The sequence below is a fragment of the Triticum dicoccoides genome, chromosome 3B, assembly GCF_002162155.2.
Source record: "Triticum dicoccoides isolate Atlit2015 ecotype Zavitan chromosome 3B, WEW_v2.0, whole genome shotgun sequence".
In the NCBI taxonomy this organism is placed as follows: domain Eukaryota; kingdom Viridiplantae; phylum Streptophyta; class Magnoliopsida; order Poales; family Poaceae; genus Triticum; species Triticum dicoccoides.
This window is the reverse complement of record NC_041385.1, coordinates 441,016,668-441,031,025: the sequence shown is the minus strand read 5'-3', so window position 1 is coordinate 441,031,025 and position 14,358 is coordinate 441,016,668. Positions and strand designations below refer to the sequence as shown.

General features: G+C 51.6%; 1 protein-coding gene and 2 long non-coding RNA genes across 4 annotated transcripts in view; all 3 read left to right on the top strand.

The window, feature by feature from the left end:
• Window positions 1-1,982, top strand: part of LOC119276414 — a 4,292-nt gene extending 2,310 nt beyond the window's left edge. Inside the window, exons 3-5 of one of the 2 annotated variants that reach the window (XR_005136595.1) lie at window positions 89-435; window positions 695-851; window positions 1,767-1,982. This is a non-coding gene — a long non-coding RNA (uncharacterized LOC119276414). Of the gene's footprint in view, window positions 1-7; window positions 436-694; window positions 852-1,766 lie in introns of those variants that run through there. The other variant, XR_005136594.1, reaches the window with a different exon arrangement.
• Window positions 1,983-2,150: 168 nt separating this feature from the next.
• LOC119276416 lies at window positions 2,151-2,752 on the top strand. Its single transcript, XR_005136596.1, has 2 exons — window positions 2,151-2,473; window positions 2,562-2,752. It is a non-coding gene; the product is annotated as an uncharacterized LOC119276416 (long non-coding RNA).
• A 342-nt stretch (window positions 2,753-3,094) lies between these two features.
• LOC119276413 (protein trichome birefringence-like 38) lies at window positions 3,095-10,849 on the top strand. Its single transcript, XM_037557465.1, has 5 exons — window positions 3,095-3,465; window positions 3,567-3,738; window positions 9,881-10,053; window positions 10,146-10,304; window positions 10,396-10,849. The coding sequence occupies exons 1-5, from the start codon at window positions 3,095-3,097 to the stop codon at window positions 10,685-10,687; spliced, it is 1,167 nt and encodes a 388-aa protein (XP_037413362.1). The 3' UTR covers window positions 10,688-10,849.
• Window positions 10,850-14,358: the final 3,509 nt, after the last annotated feature.

The following is a 14,358-nucleotide window of genomic DNA, read 5'->3' as shown; positions in this document are numbered from 1 at the left end:
GAGAGGTTTACTTAGGGCAGCTCAAATCCCATCTTGAGCTCTAATATCTCTGTTATTAATTTTGATTTGATTGTGTACGTTCACACAGCTGCAAGGTTAATTCACTGATCTGTACTTCAAACTTGATTGTTGAATTGTACTAAATTCCATACTCGGTCTTCCGGTGGCCTCCCTGGTGTGTTTCTCCCCGCATCATATTCCTCCAGCTACTAACCCTGTTTCCAGCAAGCTCTGTTGCCGTCAGAATGAGTCAATGAGGTTTGTTAATTTGCAGGGATGTGACATCTAAATATGTATTCTTGCCATCGCAGCAAAAAAATTGAGATATCTCATATATTGGCAAAGCTAATGCCTGAGAGGGAGCTACCAAACAAGCATGCTTTATATTTGGGACGTGCAGGCTGGAAGGATCATTGGTAATTGATCCTATCAAAGGTAATTATTCATTCCAGGAAAGTGAAAGCTTGGGTGTAGCTACCAGAGTTCCATTGAAGAAAATGATAATATACTTGCAATGTATTTCACTTGATTGAAACAGTTTACTTATTTATTTGTTGCATGCCACACCAACATTTTATTCCTGTAGGTAAAAATAAGAAAATGAGTGCGGATGTGTGTCACTCCAGTTAGTTTTTCCCCAGATTTCTTTGATATACTGAAATGCTTATATTCATTACTTTGTGCAACTTTGAAGGAAGGTGTGATCTCCAGCCTGAAGGAATGGCTGGTTGATTCAGCTATAGGAAGCAATCATGTTCTGCAATTGATTGCTGGAATCGTATTTATGCAAGAGCAAGACTACACACGAGGCTGTCAAGCACACACACACACAACGGAAGAACTCTGGACATGTTAGTTTTCTTTTTCCGTATGCCTTTAGATGGTTCAACCTTTCATTAGTGAATTGATTGTTGCAAATCCGTACTCAAGAGTGCCTTCTAAAGATGGTGTATATATTTCAGTTCTTTAGTGTCCCACCCAGTAGCTCCCTCCGACGTTGTCTTTACATTATTTATTCTCTGTGAAATACCCCTTTTAGCTTTCCTGGCACATCATGTTGCTCTGTAAAAAAATTGTATCGATAATTTCCATTGCCATTTAGTAGTTCTGAACTTGGAGAGACTAACTCTAATAATATTCGGTAGTAGATGTTTTTCGTTCCTTTCAATGAACATACCGGTTCAAAAATTTAAGATATGCTTTGCTTAGTATAGCTAAAGGTTGGGAATCATTAGAGAGAAGAAAAAGAAAAAAGGATTTTGCGCAAGATGAATGGACTCTTAATTTCTCATGCCGACTGTATCTGGTATTGCCACTGTAGGTTACACACTTCACCCAGTGCACCTATCTACATTCGTCTATTTTATTAAATGTAGAGGAGAAGAAACTTCGGTTGTGTCGTTCAATGTGTACCAGGATATCAGTATTCAGATCAGTGATTTTCAGTTCTTTGTGCTCTTGCTTCTATTTCAGTGTGTATATTTTGGAACTTGGTTAAGTAGATTATTTTGCCCATTGTTTTCTTTAAACACAAATGTCGTACGCATACTAGACTAACCACTTTGCCACATCGGAAGGAATTTTATAGGTCATGCAGCTCGAATCGGTAGTTAAAAATGCAATAATTTTACATATTATTCACGGCACTATGGGTTCAGATAATTTTATTTGTTAATGTTTAACTATTGCAATTCTTTATTAAGAAGATTATATGTATATACAGGCTGATTTGTTTTTATTTATCCATATACAACATTATGTCTCAGTTCATCATCTTCTGACACTGGAAGAGGATGCACTAAGTTATAAAGTAATAAAGTAAAACATGGATTTCACTTACTTGAGAGAAGATCTGGCCATCACATTGACACTGCTACGTACCAGACTAAAGTTCAACAAATGATCATTCATCATCTTCTGATCATGGTCTTTGCCGTTTATGATGCCAATTTTGGAGATACCGTTTGTTCAACTACATACTAATGCAGGCAAGTTTTCCCATTCTTTTTTTTCTTTTCCATTTGGTTAAGGACTATATATATAGTGTTACCTTAGTGGCAAATTTGTATGGTTCATAATAATCAATTTGTAGCCTAGCTTCCAACACTTGCTTACAGTGTCTTTCTCTCTGTCACCAGTACGCCGCGATGGAAAACGTTAAGATTCGAACAAAAGTTCTTCTGGATGCTATTATGCAATAGGTTGGCCTTCAAGCGCAGGTTACTCAACAGACAAGGCAAGCACCATTGGTCTTGAGTCAAGTGTTCAGTTCTATCCATCTGAGTACCGGTTGAATAATGGAAAGTATTGATGACTACACTCGGAGCAAGCCTTGTCGCGACGCTGCAAGTGTTGCCCCCCTCCTCCCAAAGGGCAAGGTGAAGGAAGGTGCCTGTGTGGTTCTTCTGCAGCTCGCAGCGAGGATTGTTGTGTCCAACCTGCACAAGAATGCCAAGAAGTCCTTCTCGAAGACGTAAGCCACGACGCATGTTTCTGCCATGATTTCCTTCAGTTGGATTTCGTGGATTTAGGTGTTGAAAAATTATGGGCTGTGGATGCAGGATTAAGGACATGTACACGCACTACAACGAGAGATCTGGGTTGCTTCTTTGTGGCTTCCAAACTTGGAAATGTTTGTCTGAAAGTTAGTTTAGTTTCTTTTTTGTGGATTCACAGCTTCTCACATGTACCATCCTCTTAGACATTTAGGTTTCCAAAGAAATTAAATGAAGATATGGTGGTATGGTCTCAATAGTACAACTTAAAGCTTTTCATGTTTTATACTTTCTCTGAAATTTGCTCTTGAAGAATCATGTATCTATGTTAGATCCGGTGAGAAAAGGCGGTTTCCAAGCAGAGGATGCAGGAGTGTTGGCCACACTTGGTTTTTGACTTGGGTGTCTAAATATTCTCACAATACTTGGCTCCCTTTCGGCCTTTGCGCCATTGGCGCAACGAGTCATCTAGTTACCCAGAAAAGCTGACCGGATAAAAGGCCTAAAACTCGTCCCGCACCTTATAAAGCTCACTGTCACTGGTTAGCTAGCTCACCCTGTCCCGCCGTCCCCAACCCATCACTCCATAGCGCCGAGCAATGGCCCCCGAGCGGCCGCGGCAAAAGCTATGCATCTTCCTCCTCGCCGCCTTGGCGTGCTCGCTGCGCGCAGGCGCCGCCGCGGCGAACACGTCCACGTCCACCCTGGCCATCCGGCTCAAGCCGCCATCGAAGCCGAGGCACGGCAGCACGAGGCAGCACCGACCGGGTCCGCGAGGGAGCCACGCCGGCAGCGGGATGGCGTCATGCAACATGTTCCAGGGCAGCTGGGTGTACGACGATGCGCTGCCGATGTACGACGCGGCGGGCTGCCCCTTCGTGGAGCCGGAGTTCGACTGCCAGAAGTACGGCCGCCCCGACAAGCTCTACCTCAAGTACCGGTGGCGCCCCGCCTCCTGCGAGCTCCCGAGGTATGTGCGTACGCGAGTCCGGGACCGGTTGATCTCGTCAGAGACGAAGGCCGCTGACGAAATGGCGCATTGCTCATGCCTGGCCATGGCCGCTACACCAGGTTCGACGGGCGGGACTTGCTGAGCAGATGGAAGGGAAAGAAGGTACTGTTCGTGGGGGACTCCATCAGCCTGAACCAATGGGAGTCGCTGGTGTGCATGCTGCACGCGGCCGCCCCGTCCTCCAGGACCAGCTACAGCAGGGGCAACCCCGTCTCCACCGTCACGTTCCAGGTCCGTGCCGTCCCTGTATATTCCAGCTCAGATTCGATGTCAGTCACTAGCCATCCCTCCCTTCCATTGCATCAGCACCAGTACAGAAGAAAGTACTGTAGTGGACGACATTCTGGTTAGGCTCTGCTAGTGGTAGTCATAACTTGTGAAAGCATGAATTGGCCAAACTGTTTTGTTGACACTAGTAATTCCTTGACGACGAGTGGTTGATAGATTATGCGCAGCCGCACGCACTTTGGAAAAGGGTCGTGCTTTGTGCTGGCCTTTTGGCGTCCCAGCCGCTGGCTTTGGGGCACCACCGGTGGAACAGCGTGTTTGTCTCCTCTCCCGCGCGAGGAGATACAAGTAGAAGTAGCTCCTTCATCCGTCCAGCGTAGTGCCAAACCCACGAGCCGCTTCCTTCCCTTGCTTGCACTCGCACATCACATGACTGCGCGGGGTCGGTGATGGTAGAAATCGTATCGTGGGGCGGGGGTGGGGTGTGGGAACCAGACGCCATGGGCGACAGCGCAGAGGGGCACCATGTGTCCACCATCTCTCCTGTCACTTCTTTCTTTGGTGCTTTGCTGATTGGTGGTATCATCCCGTGATCCACTGAACCAAACCAGGGTCAAACTCTTTGCTCCTCGAGATGGAAGGCAATCTTCTTTTTTCTATAGACTCCAGATTCCATTTGGGAGAGACTTGGCACGTGAGAATTTCTCGGCTCCACCAGATCGGTACTTTGTGGGTGTTAAATCTGACTTGTAGGCACACGTGATCGATCGATGGTCAAGAAACTACAGCGTATTAGTACTCCTGTGGCTGTAGGTTGTTTGCTGGTTGAAAGGAAAACAAAATATACACTAGGCCTACCCAACGTACTAGACCTTAGGTCACCCCGTCCTGCCAAAGCGCATCAAGCAGGGACAGTCTCGCGGGATTTACCGGTGAACATTTTGCTCCCCTCCTACGTCCAAGGGTGGAACGTGCGGCTTTGGAGGTGTGGCCCTCGGGAAGAATCTGCAAGTCGGCACCCAGCTAAAACCGGTTGGAGTGGAAAGTTTGAGCCCAATAAAACGTGGGCGGGATAGAAAACCCTTGTGATGACGACAGATCTTGACTTTTTCAACACCTCCACTATTATCATCATTGGCAATGTATTCTACACCTTCATCATTAGGCCTAGTTCTTTTGCCAGAATCTGGGAATTCTCTCAGAATCCGACTCCTACTCAGCTTCTACCAGAATTTCAGATTCTGAGAGAAGCTGGTTAGGAGTCGGATTCTGGAAGAATCACCAGATTCTGGGAGAAGCTGGGTAGGAGTCGGATTCTGGAAGAATCCTTAGATTCTGGCAAAAAAACTGGGCCTTATAATCATTGGCAATTGGGAGGGGAGACATTTTTGGGACTCCCATAGGGTGCGACCTAGGGAGACTGTGCATTTATTTACGACGTGTCCAACATAAAAAAGTGGGAAGTGGCCGAGGCCACATGGCTCTCCAAAATCAAGCCACCCGACAATTGGACTATTGAGCACATCCAGCAAATCGTCTCCCTTTGGGTCCAATTGGGTGAGGTTTATCTTATTATGGGTATGGAGAATGACATCACATGGAAGCATGCGGCTTGCGGGTAATATTCTGCGGCTTTCGCTTATAAGGTGCGATTTCTTGGCCTCGCTACTTCGTGCATGGAGTTGAAGGTGCGGAAAGCTCCCCCCACTCCCGCTCCTTCCCGAAGGTCAACTTGGTTAGCTATCCAAAATAGAGTTTCGACTACTGATAGATTGCAAAAAACAAGGGCGCCCAGCACATGTCCCCTTTGCAAGAGGGAGCCTGAATTCATTCATCGTCTCTTCTTCAAGTGATGCTTCACCATTAGTATTTAGGGTATGATTAAGGAGTGGCTCCATCTCCACTCCATTGACCCTTCATCATGGAGCACCATTCCTTCCATCCAAGCTTGCTGGACCGGCATGTTGGACTCTTATCGACCTAACAGAGAGGTCATGGCTTCCCTAACTATGGTCTCTTCTGCGTTTGAAATATTCGTACGGCCGCGTCCCTCGCGTCGTCCCCCTGTCCGTCGCGTCGCCCGAGCCGGGCGACTCGGGGGAACTCTGGCCGCCGTCGGCCGACCCCCCACCTTCCGTCCACCCCTGCGTCGCCCCCGCCGGAGGGCCGGCCGGCAAAGCCGCGCCGGGCCCCGGGATGGCGGCGGCGAGGCTGTTTTCCTCTTCCCCATCTTCCCACACCTTCCCCCTCCGCCCCTTCCTCCAGATCCAGCCCTTGGCAGCACCGGCGGCCTCCACCTGCGGTGGCGGCAGCCTCCCCGGTGGTCTCTTCACCGGCACGATCTCGGCGCGGGTGGTCTCCCCCTTCCCACATGGGTGGCCTCCTCCGGCCCAGATGGGATTTGGATCCCCTCCGGCCGGGCATGGTGCTCACCGGCCGGTCTGCCATGGCGGCCGGCGCGCCCTCCTTGCTGCGTCCCTCACCCCTCCCGACCCCCACCGCCCTCACCCCCTGCTCGACTCCAGGCCAGCCTCCCGATGAGGTAGCCGTGGAGGCGTGGGATTGTGCCCTGTGGCGGTTGCTTCCTGCAGTGCGCCGACCGGGGTTTTGGCTGCGCTGAGCTTCACCCCCACCCCCTCCCCCGGCAGGGGCGGCTTTGACCCGATGACAATGGACCTGCACTCCTTCCTGTGTCCATGGTCGGTCGGCGCGGCTTCGGATCTGGCGCGCCACGGGGGCTGCGCTCTTTCCGGTACCTTTGGCTCGTTGGCTCCTCGCCATCTTCGCATCATCACCCTGCTGGTGTCCCTGGTTGGTCGTCCATCCCGACGCATCTCTGTTCTCGGCACGCTTCGGGAGCTGCGTCCCCTTCCAGCTTCTTGGGCTCGCCTGCGCTCTGCTGCTCCGGTCCCGACGGCCTTGATATGCGCTCTTTTCAGATCCTGGCATGCCCGGGGCTTCGGCCACCGTCACATCCTGCCGACATTCACTCCGCTCAGCCACACATCCTTACCCTCCTCCGGAGTCCGCACGTCCGGCGGCACCCGGTGCCTCCTTCGGCGTCGGGCGTGGCTCCCCTTCCTTCAGTCGCAGTTTCGGCCTATACTTGACTTCCTCTTCTCCGACTTGTGCTCCGACGGCTTGGGATTGCTCGGAATTTGGCCAGGGCGAAATCCTGCATTTTTTGCCGGCAGCGGCGATACTTGCAGGTGTCGTTCCCTTCTTGGAGGCGCTGTCATGGCCGCGATCTGTGCCCCTCTTCGAGCTTCAGGGGAAACCCTAGGTCCGGTTCTCCGGATCGGATAGCGACGATGTCATCCTGGTGTCGTTCTCCTTCGTGAATGCGTTGTCTTGTTTGCTCGCGGCGTCCTCGGTGCCGACTTCAGAGATGTCGGTCATCTAGTTGTTGGTCGGATTGTTTCTTTGGTCGGCGAGTTTAGCTGTGTTTTTCTTTGCTTGGGTCGAGTTTCTCATGTCTCTCTTTTTAGGGTACCATGTTCATGCCTCTTGCGTCCGTGCAATGTGTTGTACCACCTCATGTATTCATTCTAACTCCTTCTATCAATGCAATGATATGTAAGCTTTGCGTATTAGCGGAAAAGAAACTATGCTCTCTTATTGGGTCGTTTGGAACGAGCATAACTCACGGGTCTTCTGGCACAAGTCTACGCCACCACCAATCCTACTCTCCATCATCAAAGAAGAGGTTGCTCTTTGGTCTACTGCAGGTGTCTAACATTTGCGTAAATTAATGTCAGGAAGGTGAGACTGGGTGTAACCATGCCGTTTGTAACACCCTCTAAATTTCTTCTTAATTAATGGAAGGGGCAAATCTTTTGCCTCCGTTTCTAAAAAGAAAGATAAAAGCAATTGTCAATTACAAATTTGAGGATGAGTGCCACAAGCCGACAACCCAAGGGACCTCGAATCCTGGACACAATTAAGGGATCACTCACTTAAGACTAATGTTTCCCGCCTTCTTCCACTCATTACAATGTCCTCGAATGTTCTCTACAACTGCTCCCGTGAGGAGAGAGCTATTCCTGAAAACCCGGCAATTTATTTCGAGCTAGATACAACGAAAAGTGCAAAGGATCACCGAGTTAATACATTTCCGTAGTTTTGGAGGGATGGTCGATTGGAGGGCAAACCCCCACAAGAAGATCACACTAGAGGTACTCGAAGCATGATTTGGCAGTCCGGTCCGTTATAGCACATCACATCAAACCTCGCACACGTACACTCAACAAGCCATTGTTTAACACATCGGAATAACTCATCTTTCGTCATAGTTACAATGGGTTCTACTCCCTTCGTTCCTAAATAATTGTCTTTCTAGAGATTTCAACAAGTGACTACATACGGAACAAAATGAATGAATCTAAACTCTAAAACATGTCTACATACATCCGTATGTTGTAGTCTATTTGAGATGGCTAGAAAGACAATTATTTGGAAACGGAGGGAGTAGTTCTTGCGAAGTGTTGCATGGGTCGGCACGTTTGAAGGAGAGGTTCATTGGCCATGTGGTCCTCAAAAGATCACATAAGCAGATCAACAACCACAAGCAGGCGGGTGCGAACATGAATTGTTTTCACATGAGGGCTAACACCCGTAGAAGGAAGAACTACATTCATATGGTCAGCACAATGATGGGTGATCACCGGCATGATGAAGTGGAGATAGTGGTGAGGGTGTCCACGAGCTGTAGACTTCGACTAGGATGCCATGCAATTCACTGACCAAACCTCATGGGAATTCACAACCACATCCTTGAGCGTGAGATGTTTCGTGCGATATCTTATATATCTTCCGAGAAGGCCTTGTGGTCTAATAGCTTCGTGTGAATGTCCTTCAAAGTGTGTTTGAATAGTGAAAGTATAGAAGATTATATTTTTAATGTGTTTTAAGGTTCGTGAATATTGTGGGTTGTAAAGCATAAAGTAAAAAACAAAGAACATTAATTCATTTAAAAGAAAAGTTTGAATAATTAAAATATAAAAGATTCTAGAACGAAGGAGAAATGTTTGTGTCTTGAGGTTTGTGCATTATGCTTAAGCTCTATTGTGAGATCTTCTAAATTATGAGGTAGAATTCGATGGAGTGAAAGATAGTATCCAATACTTCTTTTGTTTTTTGTACCACCTTGACTTTTCCCGCAAAAATGTATCCAACATAAGTACTGTTGCCATTTATGTAATGCCGGTCGCCGGCTTAGCTCATCCAATGAACAACATTCAAAGTAATTCACACACTATATACCGATATAGATACTACTCCCTCCGTCCGAAATTACTTGTCGCCAAAATGGATAAAAATGGATGTATCTAGAACTAAAATACATCTAGATACATCCATTTCAATGACAAGTATTTCCGAACGGAGGGAGTACTTGCAGCAGCTTCATAAAATATATATACTACCCCATTCGATGGAAAAGATGGTCCAGTGCATTAAAACACCTATATGTTTGGTGCCGATTCTTGCCACTAGACGGCACTTAGCACCGCAGATGATGAGGACAACTCAATCACTCGTTTCCTGGGCAATAATCTCACCAGCTTGGGTAGCCCTTCCGGTCCTAGCCTCGTGGTTGCCCTCACTCCCTTGTGCGCAACTAGCGCCAAGCCAGTAATTTCCGGCAAAAAAATGAATGACGCGGGACCGCGGAATAACGAACGACCGCTGCCATATGCAGCACACCGCCGGATCGGCAAATCGCGGTGCTTTGCAGTTCACTAACTTGCGAAGTCACGGGCAATTTGGAAAAGGAATCACTGAAGTAGTAGGAGTCCTAAACCATGGTCCACGAGCTCGGGTTTGGTCTTATCCGGCAAACGCAGGCACCGCTACGGCGTCGATGACATCGCACCTGCCGTTTCATCGTTATTCAGCGCGACAGTGAGACGCACAGCGTAGCCGCGGACGCAGACAAGCGGAGATGGATCGGCGTACCTGCCGGTTTTATGGCCGCGTCCGCCGTATCGGCGCCGACAGGTTTGGAAATTTGTGCACGTTGATGGTCCGATGTGACCGTGCATGGGGGAGTAATTACGTACGTAGTACGTCGAGGTGCACGGCGCGATCCACCAAAGTTTGGTGCCGGACGCGCTGGCGGCTGACGTGCGCTTGTCGCTTCGTGCAGGACTACGGGCTGTCGGTGGCGTACTACCGGAGCACCTACCTGGTGGACATCGTCGAGGAGTCCATCGGCCGGGTGCTGAAGCTCGACTCCATCTCCGGCGACGCGTGGCTCGGCACCGACATGCTCGTCTTCAACACTTGGCACTGGTGGACCCACACCGGCAAGGACCAACCGTAAGACGCACTACACTTTCTTGCGCAAGCACATACATAAGATCATTCTTGCGTTTATTGACGGCGTTTGTATCTCTCTTCCATGAAACCAGATGGGACTATGTGCAAGATGGGGCTCAGGTCATGAAGGACATGGACCGGCTCACGGCCTTCTCCAAGGGGATGTCCACGTGGGCCAGATGGGTGGACTCAAACGTGGACACCTCCAAGACCAAGGTCTATTTCCAGGGCATCTCTCCGACACACTTCAAGTAAGCCCACACCCCTAGAGCCCAACTCCCCCGTAGAGTAGTAGTACCACGTTTAAAACCACTGACCTGTTCAAAATTACGTGCTACACAGTGGAGCGCAGTGGGGGGAGAGCTCGAGCAGCTGCGCACACCAGACGCAGCCGATCGCGGGGCCGACGTACCCGGGCGGGCCGCTTCCGGCGCAGGGCGCGGTGCGGAACGCGCTCGGCGGCATGTCGAAGCCGGTGTTCCTGTTGGACATCACGCTGCTGTCGCAGCTGAGGAGGGACGCGCACCCGTCGGCGTACAGCGGCGGCCACCCGAGCAACGACTGCAGCCACTGGTGCCTTGCCGGCCTGCCCGACACCTGGAACCAGATCCTCTATGCCTCGCTCCTTGCATAGGGGACCAACAAAGGGTGGGACGTGCGTGACCGCAATTTTTGTCATGCTGCTCTTCTTTCATAGTAACGTTATTTCTTTTATTTACGGGTGAGTGTTTAAATTGGTGTTCAATACCAGGTTGGTCAATCAAAGAGAAATTATGTTTCGGCTGTCCCCTCACAATTTCAAGTTGACAGTCTTTTTTTTTTTGAAACATCAAAACTTTATTTCTCAAATAATCGCAAGGTCATTTACAAGGGCATGAAAAGTAAAATCACGGAACGTAGAGTCCCCAAAAGTAGGAGATCTTTCGCTAAACGAGTTTCTCGCAAGTGTCGGGCCCGTAAGATTGGGGGTACCCAGGTACGTCTGCCTGCAGCACAATACGCGGCGCATGACTTGAGTCGGGCGTACGGCCCACCACTGAGTTTCACGAACAAGACCCTTGCGAGGTACACGTTAGCGGGCGCCCCAGGCGGGTCGGAGGCGCTGCCAGGAGCCTCGTGAGGCCCTCTCGTGAGGCCGTCCCCCGAGGCTGCCTCCCGAGTCCCCTCCCGGAGGCGAACAAGTCATGTGCCGCTAGGCCCGGGCGTGCAGTCCAGAGTCTTCACGTGGGTGAGTGACATGTTGGGTGACAAGCGATGCTAGAGGTCGTGCCAGTAGGCGTGGATGAGTAGGCTTTTCTCTTTCGTGCTAAGGGAGCAAGGCCGGCCACCAGTTCCCAAAGCAATCTCCAAAGGTTGCCTGGTCGGCGCAAGAAGACCAAGACAACGGGCGCGTCAGGGCGGATGTCGTTCCCGAGCCCACCGGCGCGTCACAGCAGGAGGCTTTTGCAAGCGAAGACCACCTTTAGTTAGGATAAGCTGCAACATTGTCCCCCTTCAGACTGGCCGTTGTGGCAACCCCTCCTGCCTGGTGTTTTCGGGTGAAGGGGACCAGAGGCAAGATAAGAAGAGGGCAAGGTGCCACCGCAGAGAAAAAAAAAGGAGACTCATTGGCAACTAGAGCCCAGCGCTTGTAATCCCTCTCTCGCCAAGCAATTCAGACAAACATGAGTAGGGTTTTACACCGCAAGGTGGCCCGAACCTGGGTAATTGTCGTGTTCATCATTCTTTCTTCTTCCTTATCTCGTGCTCGCCGCAGCGTGGCCGTGAGCTCTTGAGGGCAGAGTAGGGCGGTAGGAACAAGCGCACCCCAGAGTTCGAACCTCTTGGGTCCCCGAAGCCCTGATTCCGACATTTTGGCACGCCAGGTAGTGGTGCGCGGCTGTTTTCCGCTCTATTTTGGCTCCCGCTTCACCAACTCCATGGCTGACGCTCGTCGCGCGCGTGCCGAGCGCCGGGCAGCTCGCATCGCCTAAACGGATCCTGCAAGCCGTGGCAACAACCGCCACTCTGCCGACGTCGCGGTTGCTGCTGCCACTGACCCCGCTGCCCATGAGCAGCAAGACTCCTCCATGCACCCCTCCGTGCAGCCCGACGGTCGCACCGCCATGGCCTCTTCTTCCTCGACCACTGTGGGCCGCCGAACACGCAGGCCGCGCTGCTCATGGCGCGAAAGCTGCTCCGCTACCGCCCGGCTGACGTCGGCTACGATGCCTGGCTTGGCCGCATCATCGAACTCGTCAACGCCGCTGGGAAAGCCCCAACGCCCTCCCACTTGTTCCGTCCTCCGCCGTCTCGAGCTTGGGATATGGTGCATGGTGGGCCTCCGCCACCCCACTTGCGGCGACCTCGCCCCGTGGAGCGCCGCCACCGGCCCGAGATGAGGCCAGCTGTCAGATCGTCCACCGCACGCCGCCTGATGCATGTGCTCCTCGAGCAGTAGCGCTAGCGCTAGTATCAATCGTCCAAGAAGCCGCGGTAGCCAGGCGCCAGAACCGAGTTGCCCTCGCGCGCGGAGTTCCTTCAAGCAGTGTGGGCTGCTAAGCTTTCACCCGTGAGCTGTGCCGGATGGTGTGGCCCGTTAAGTTCAAGCTAGAACTGCCCCGCGCTACGGCGATGTTCCCAACCCCACGGAGTTCCTTCGGCTCTACGCCATGAGCATTGAGGTGGTGAACGGCAAAGACAAGATCATGGCAAACTGGTTCCGCATGGTGCTCAAGGACGGCGCACGTTTCTGGCTCATGAACCTGCCCGAGGAGTCGATATCTTCATGGAGCGAGCTCCGCGACCAGTTCATCGCTAACTTCAAGGGCGCGCAAGATTGCCCCCTCACCGTCAACGACCTGAGCGTGTGAAACAGTGCCAGGGCGAGATCCTTTGCAAGTTCATCTAGCGATTCAGCCAGGTGCGCCACAAGATCCCACGCGCCTCAGATGAGGCCATCATCTCGGTGTTCTCCTCCAGCGTCATGGACATCAGGATGCGCGAGAAGCTCGCCATCAACGACAACCTGAGCTCAGCGCTGGAATTGTTTAACCTCGCTGACAAGTGCGCCAAGGCCGAAGAGGGTCGCCTCTTCATCCACAACGACCCCGACGTCGCGCTCGACGACAACAAGACCAAGGGCAAGGAGGTCAGGCACAAGGCCCCCGCCGTGTTAGAGCCCGAGTAAAAGCGCGGCCGTGACTGCGACGAGCCCGAGAAGGACAACCGCCAGTTTTGCGTCTACCACAACATGCACACTCACAACACTGAAGACTGCCAGGAGCTCAAATCACTCCGTGACGAGCGCTTGGGCCACCGTGGAGACCGCAACGAGCGCGGCCCCGGCCGTGGTGGGGGCCGTAGCAATGGCCGATGGGACAGCCGCAATGCCAACCAGCGATAGGCCTAGCGCGACCAGCCTCGTGAGGGTGCCTGGCGCCATCAGCCTCGCGAGGTGCACCCTCAGGCCAACGCTACCCTTCCGCCGCTACCACCGCCACCCTGGAGGAATGACACCAATCAGCATGACGAAGGGGCTGGGGCTACTAGGATCCTAGCGCGGTAACCTACATCCTCGGGGGAGCCCAGGGCCTCACGTCCAATCGCCTCTTCAAGCAGTTCTCCCATGAGGTGAACGCTACCCTTCCGATGCCTAAGGCCACGCGCCCCTCAAGCGGTCATAGTACGCCATCACCTTTGACTCCAAGGACCGCCTCAAGTCCATGGCCGTCGCCGGCGCGCTCCCAATGCTTAGCACCCCCACCATTCACTAAAAAAAACACTTCCATGATGATACGTGTTTGTCACAGCAGGTCACGTTTTTTGTCATGCATGTACATCCATGACGATTTTATGACAGAATCAAGATTGTCATACCTGTGCTGTCATAGAAATGTTCCATGACATTACCAAAATTATCATCACGGAAGTGTCCACTTCCATGACGATAAATCGCGCGTCACAGAAGTGCTTTCGTGAAGGGTGACCGATACGTGGCATCCACCGTAACGGAACGCGGTTAAGCTATCGGGTCCGGTTTTGGATCCGATAACCTGTTAACAGCCCGGACCAATGGGAAATTTCCATGTGTAAAATTTTGATTGGCCGGAGGAAACACGTGTCAGCTCGTCAGTGGGCCAGATGTCGCCCGTCCATTGGAGGAGACATGCCTATGATACGTCGACACGTGGCGGGGCCCAACAGAGGCCCATATAGGTTAAAAAGGCCGGCCCAGTCAAAGGCCCGTAGTACTTACTCAGGTACTAGTGGGCCAGCCCAATAACAACCTGTTTAATAGAGGCCCATTTATGGCCCGAAGCCAGA

Bases quoted from the DNA above. Each gene is read 5' to 3' on its own strand.
- LOC119276413 (XM_037557465.1), top strand. From the start codon at position 3,095: ATGGCCCCCGAGCGGCCGCGGCAAAAGCTATGCATCTTCCTCCTCGCC. The intron at 3,739-9,880 runs GTCCGTGCCGTC...CGCTTCGTGCAG, and splicing joins TCTCCACCGTCACGTTCCAG to GACTACGGGCTGTCGGTGGC. The intron at 10,054-10,145 runs GTAAGACGCACT...CCATGAAACCAG, and splicing joins CACACCGGCAAGGACCAACC to ATGGGACTATGTGCAAGATG.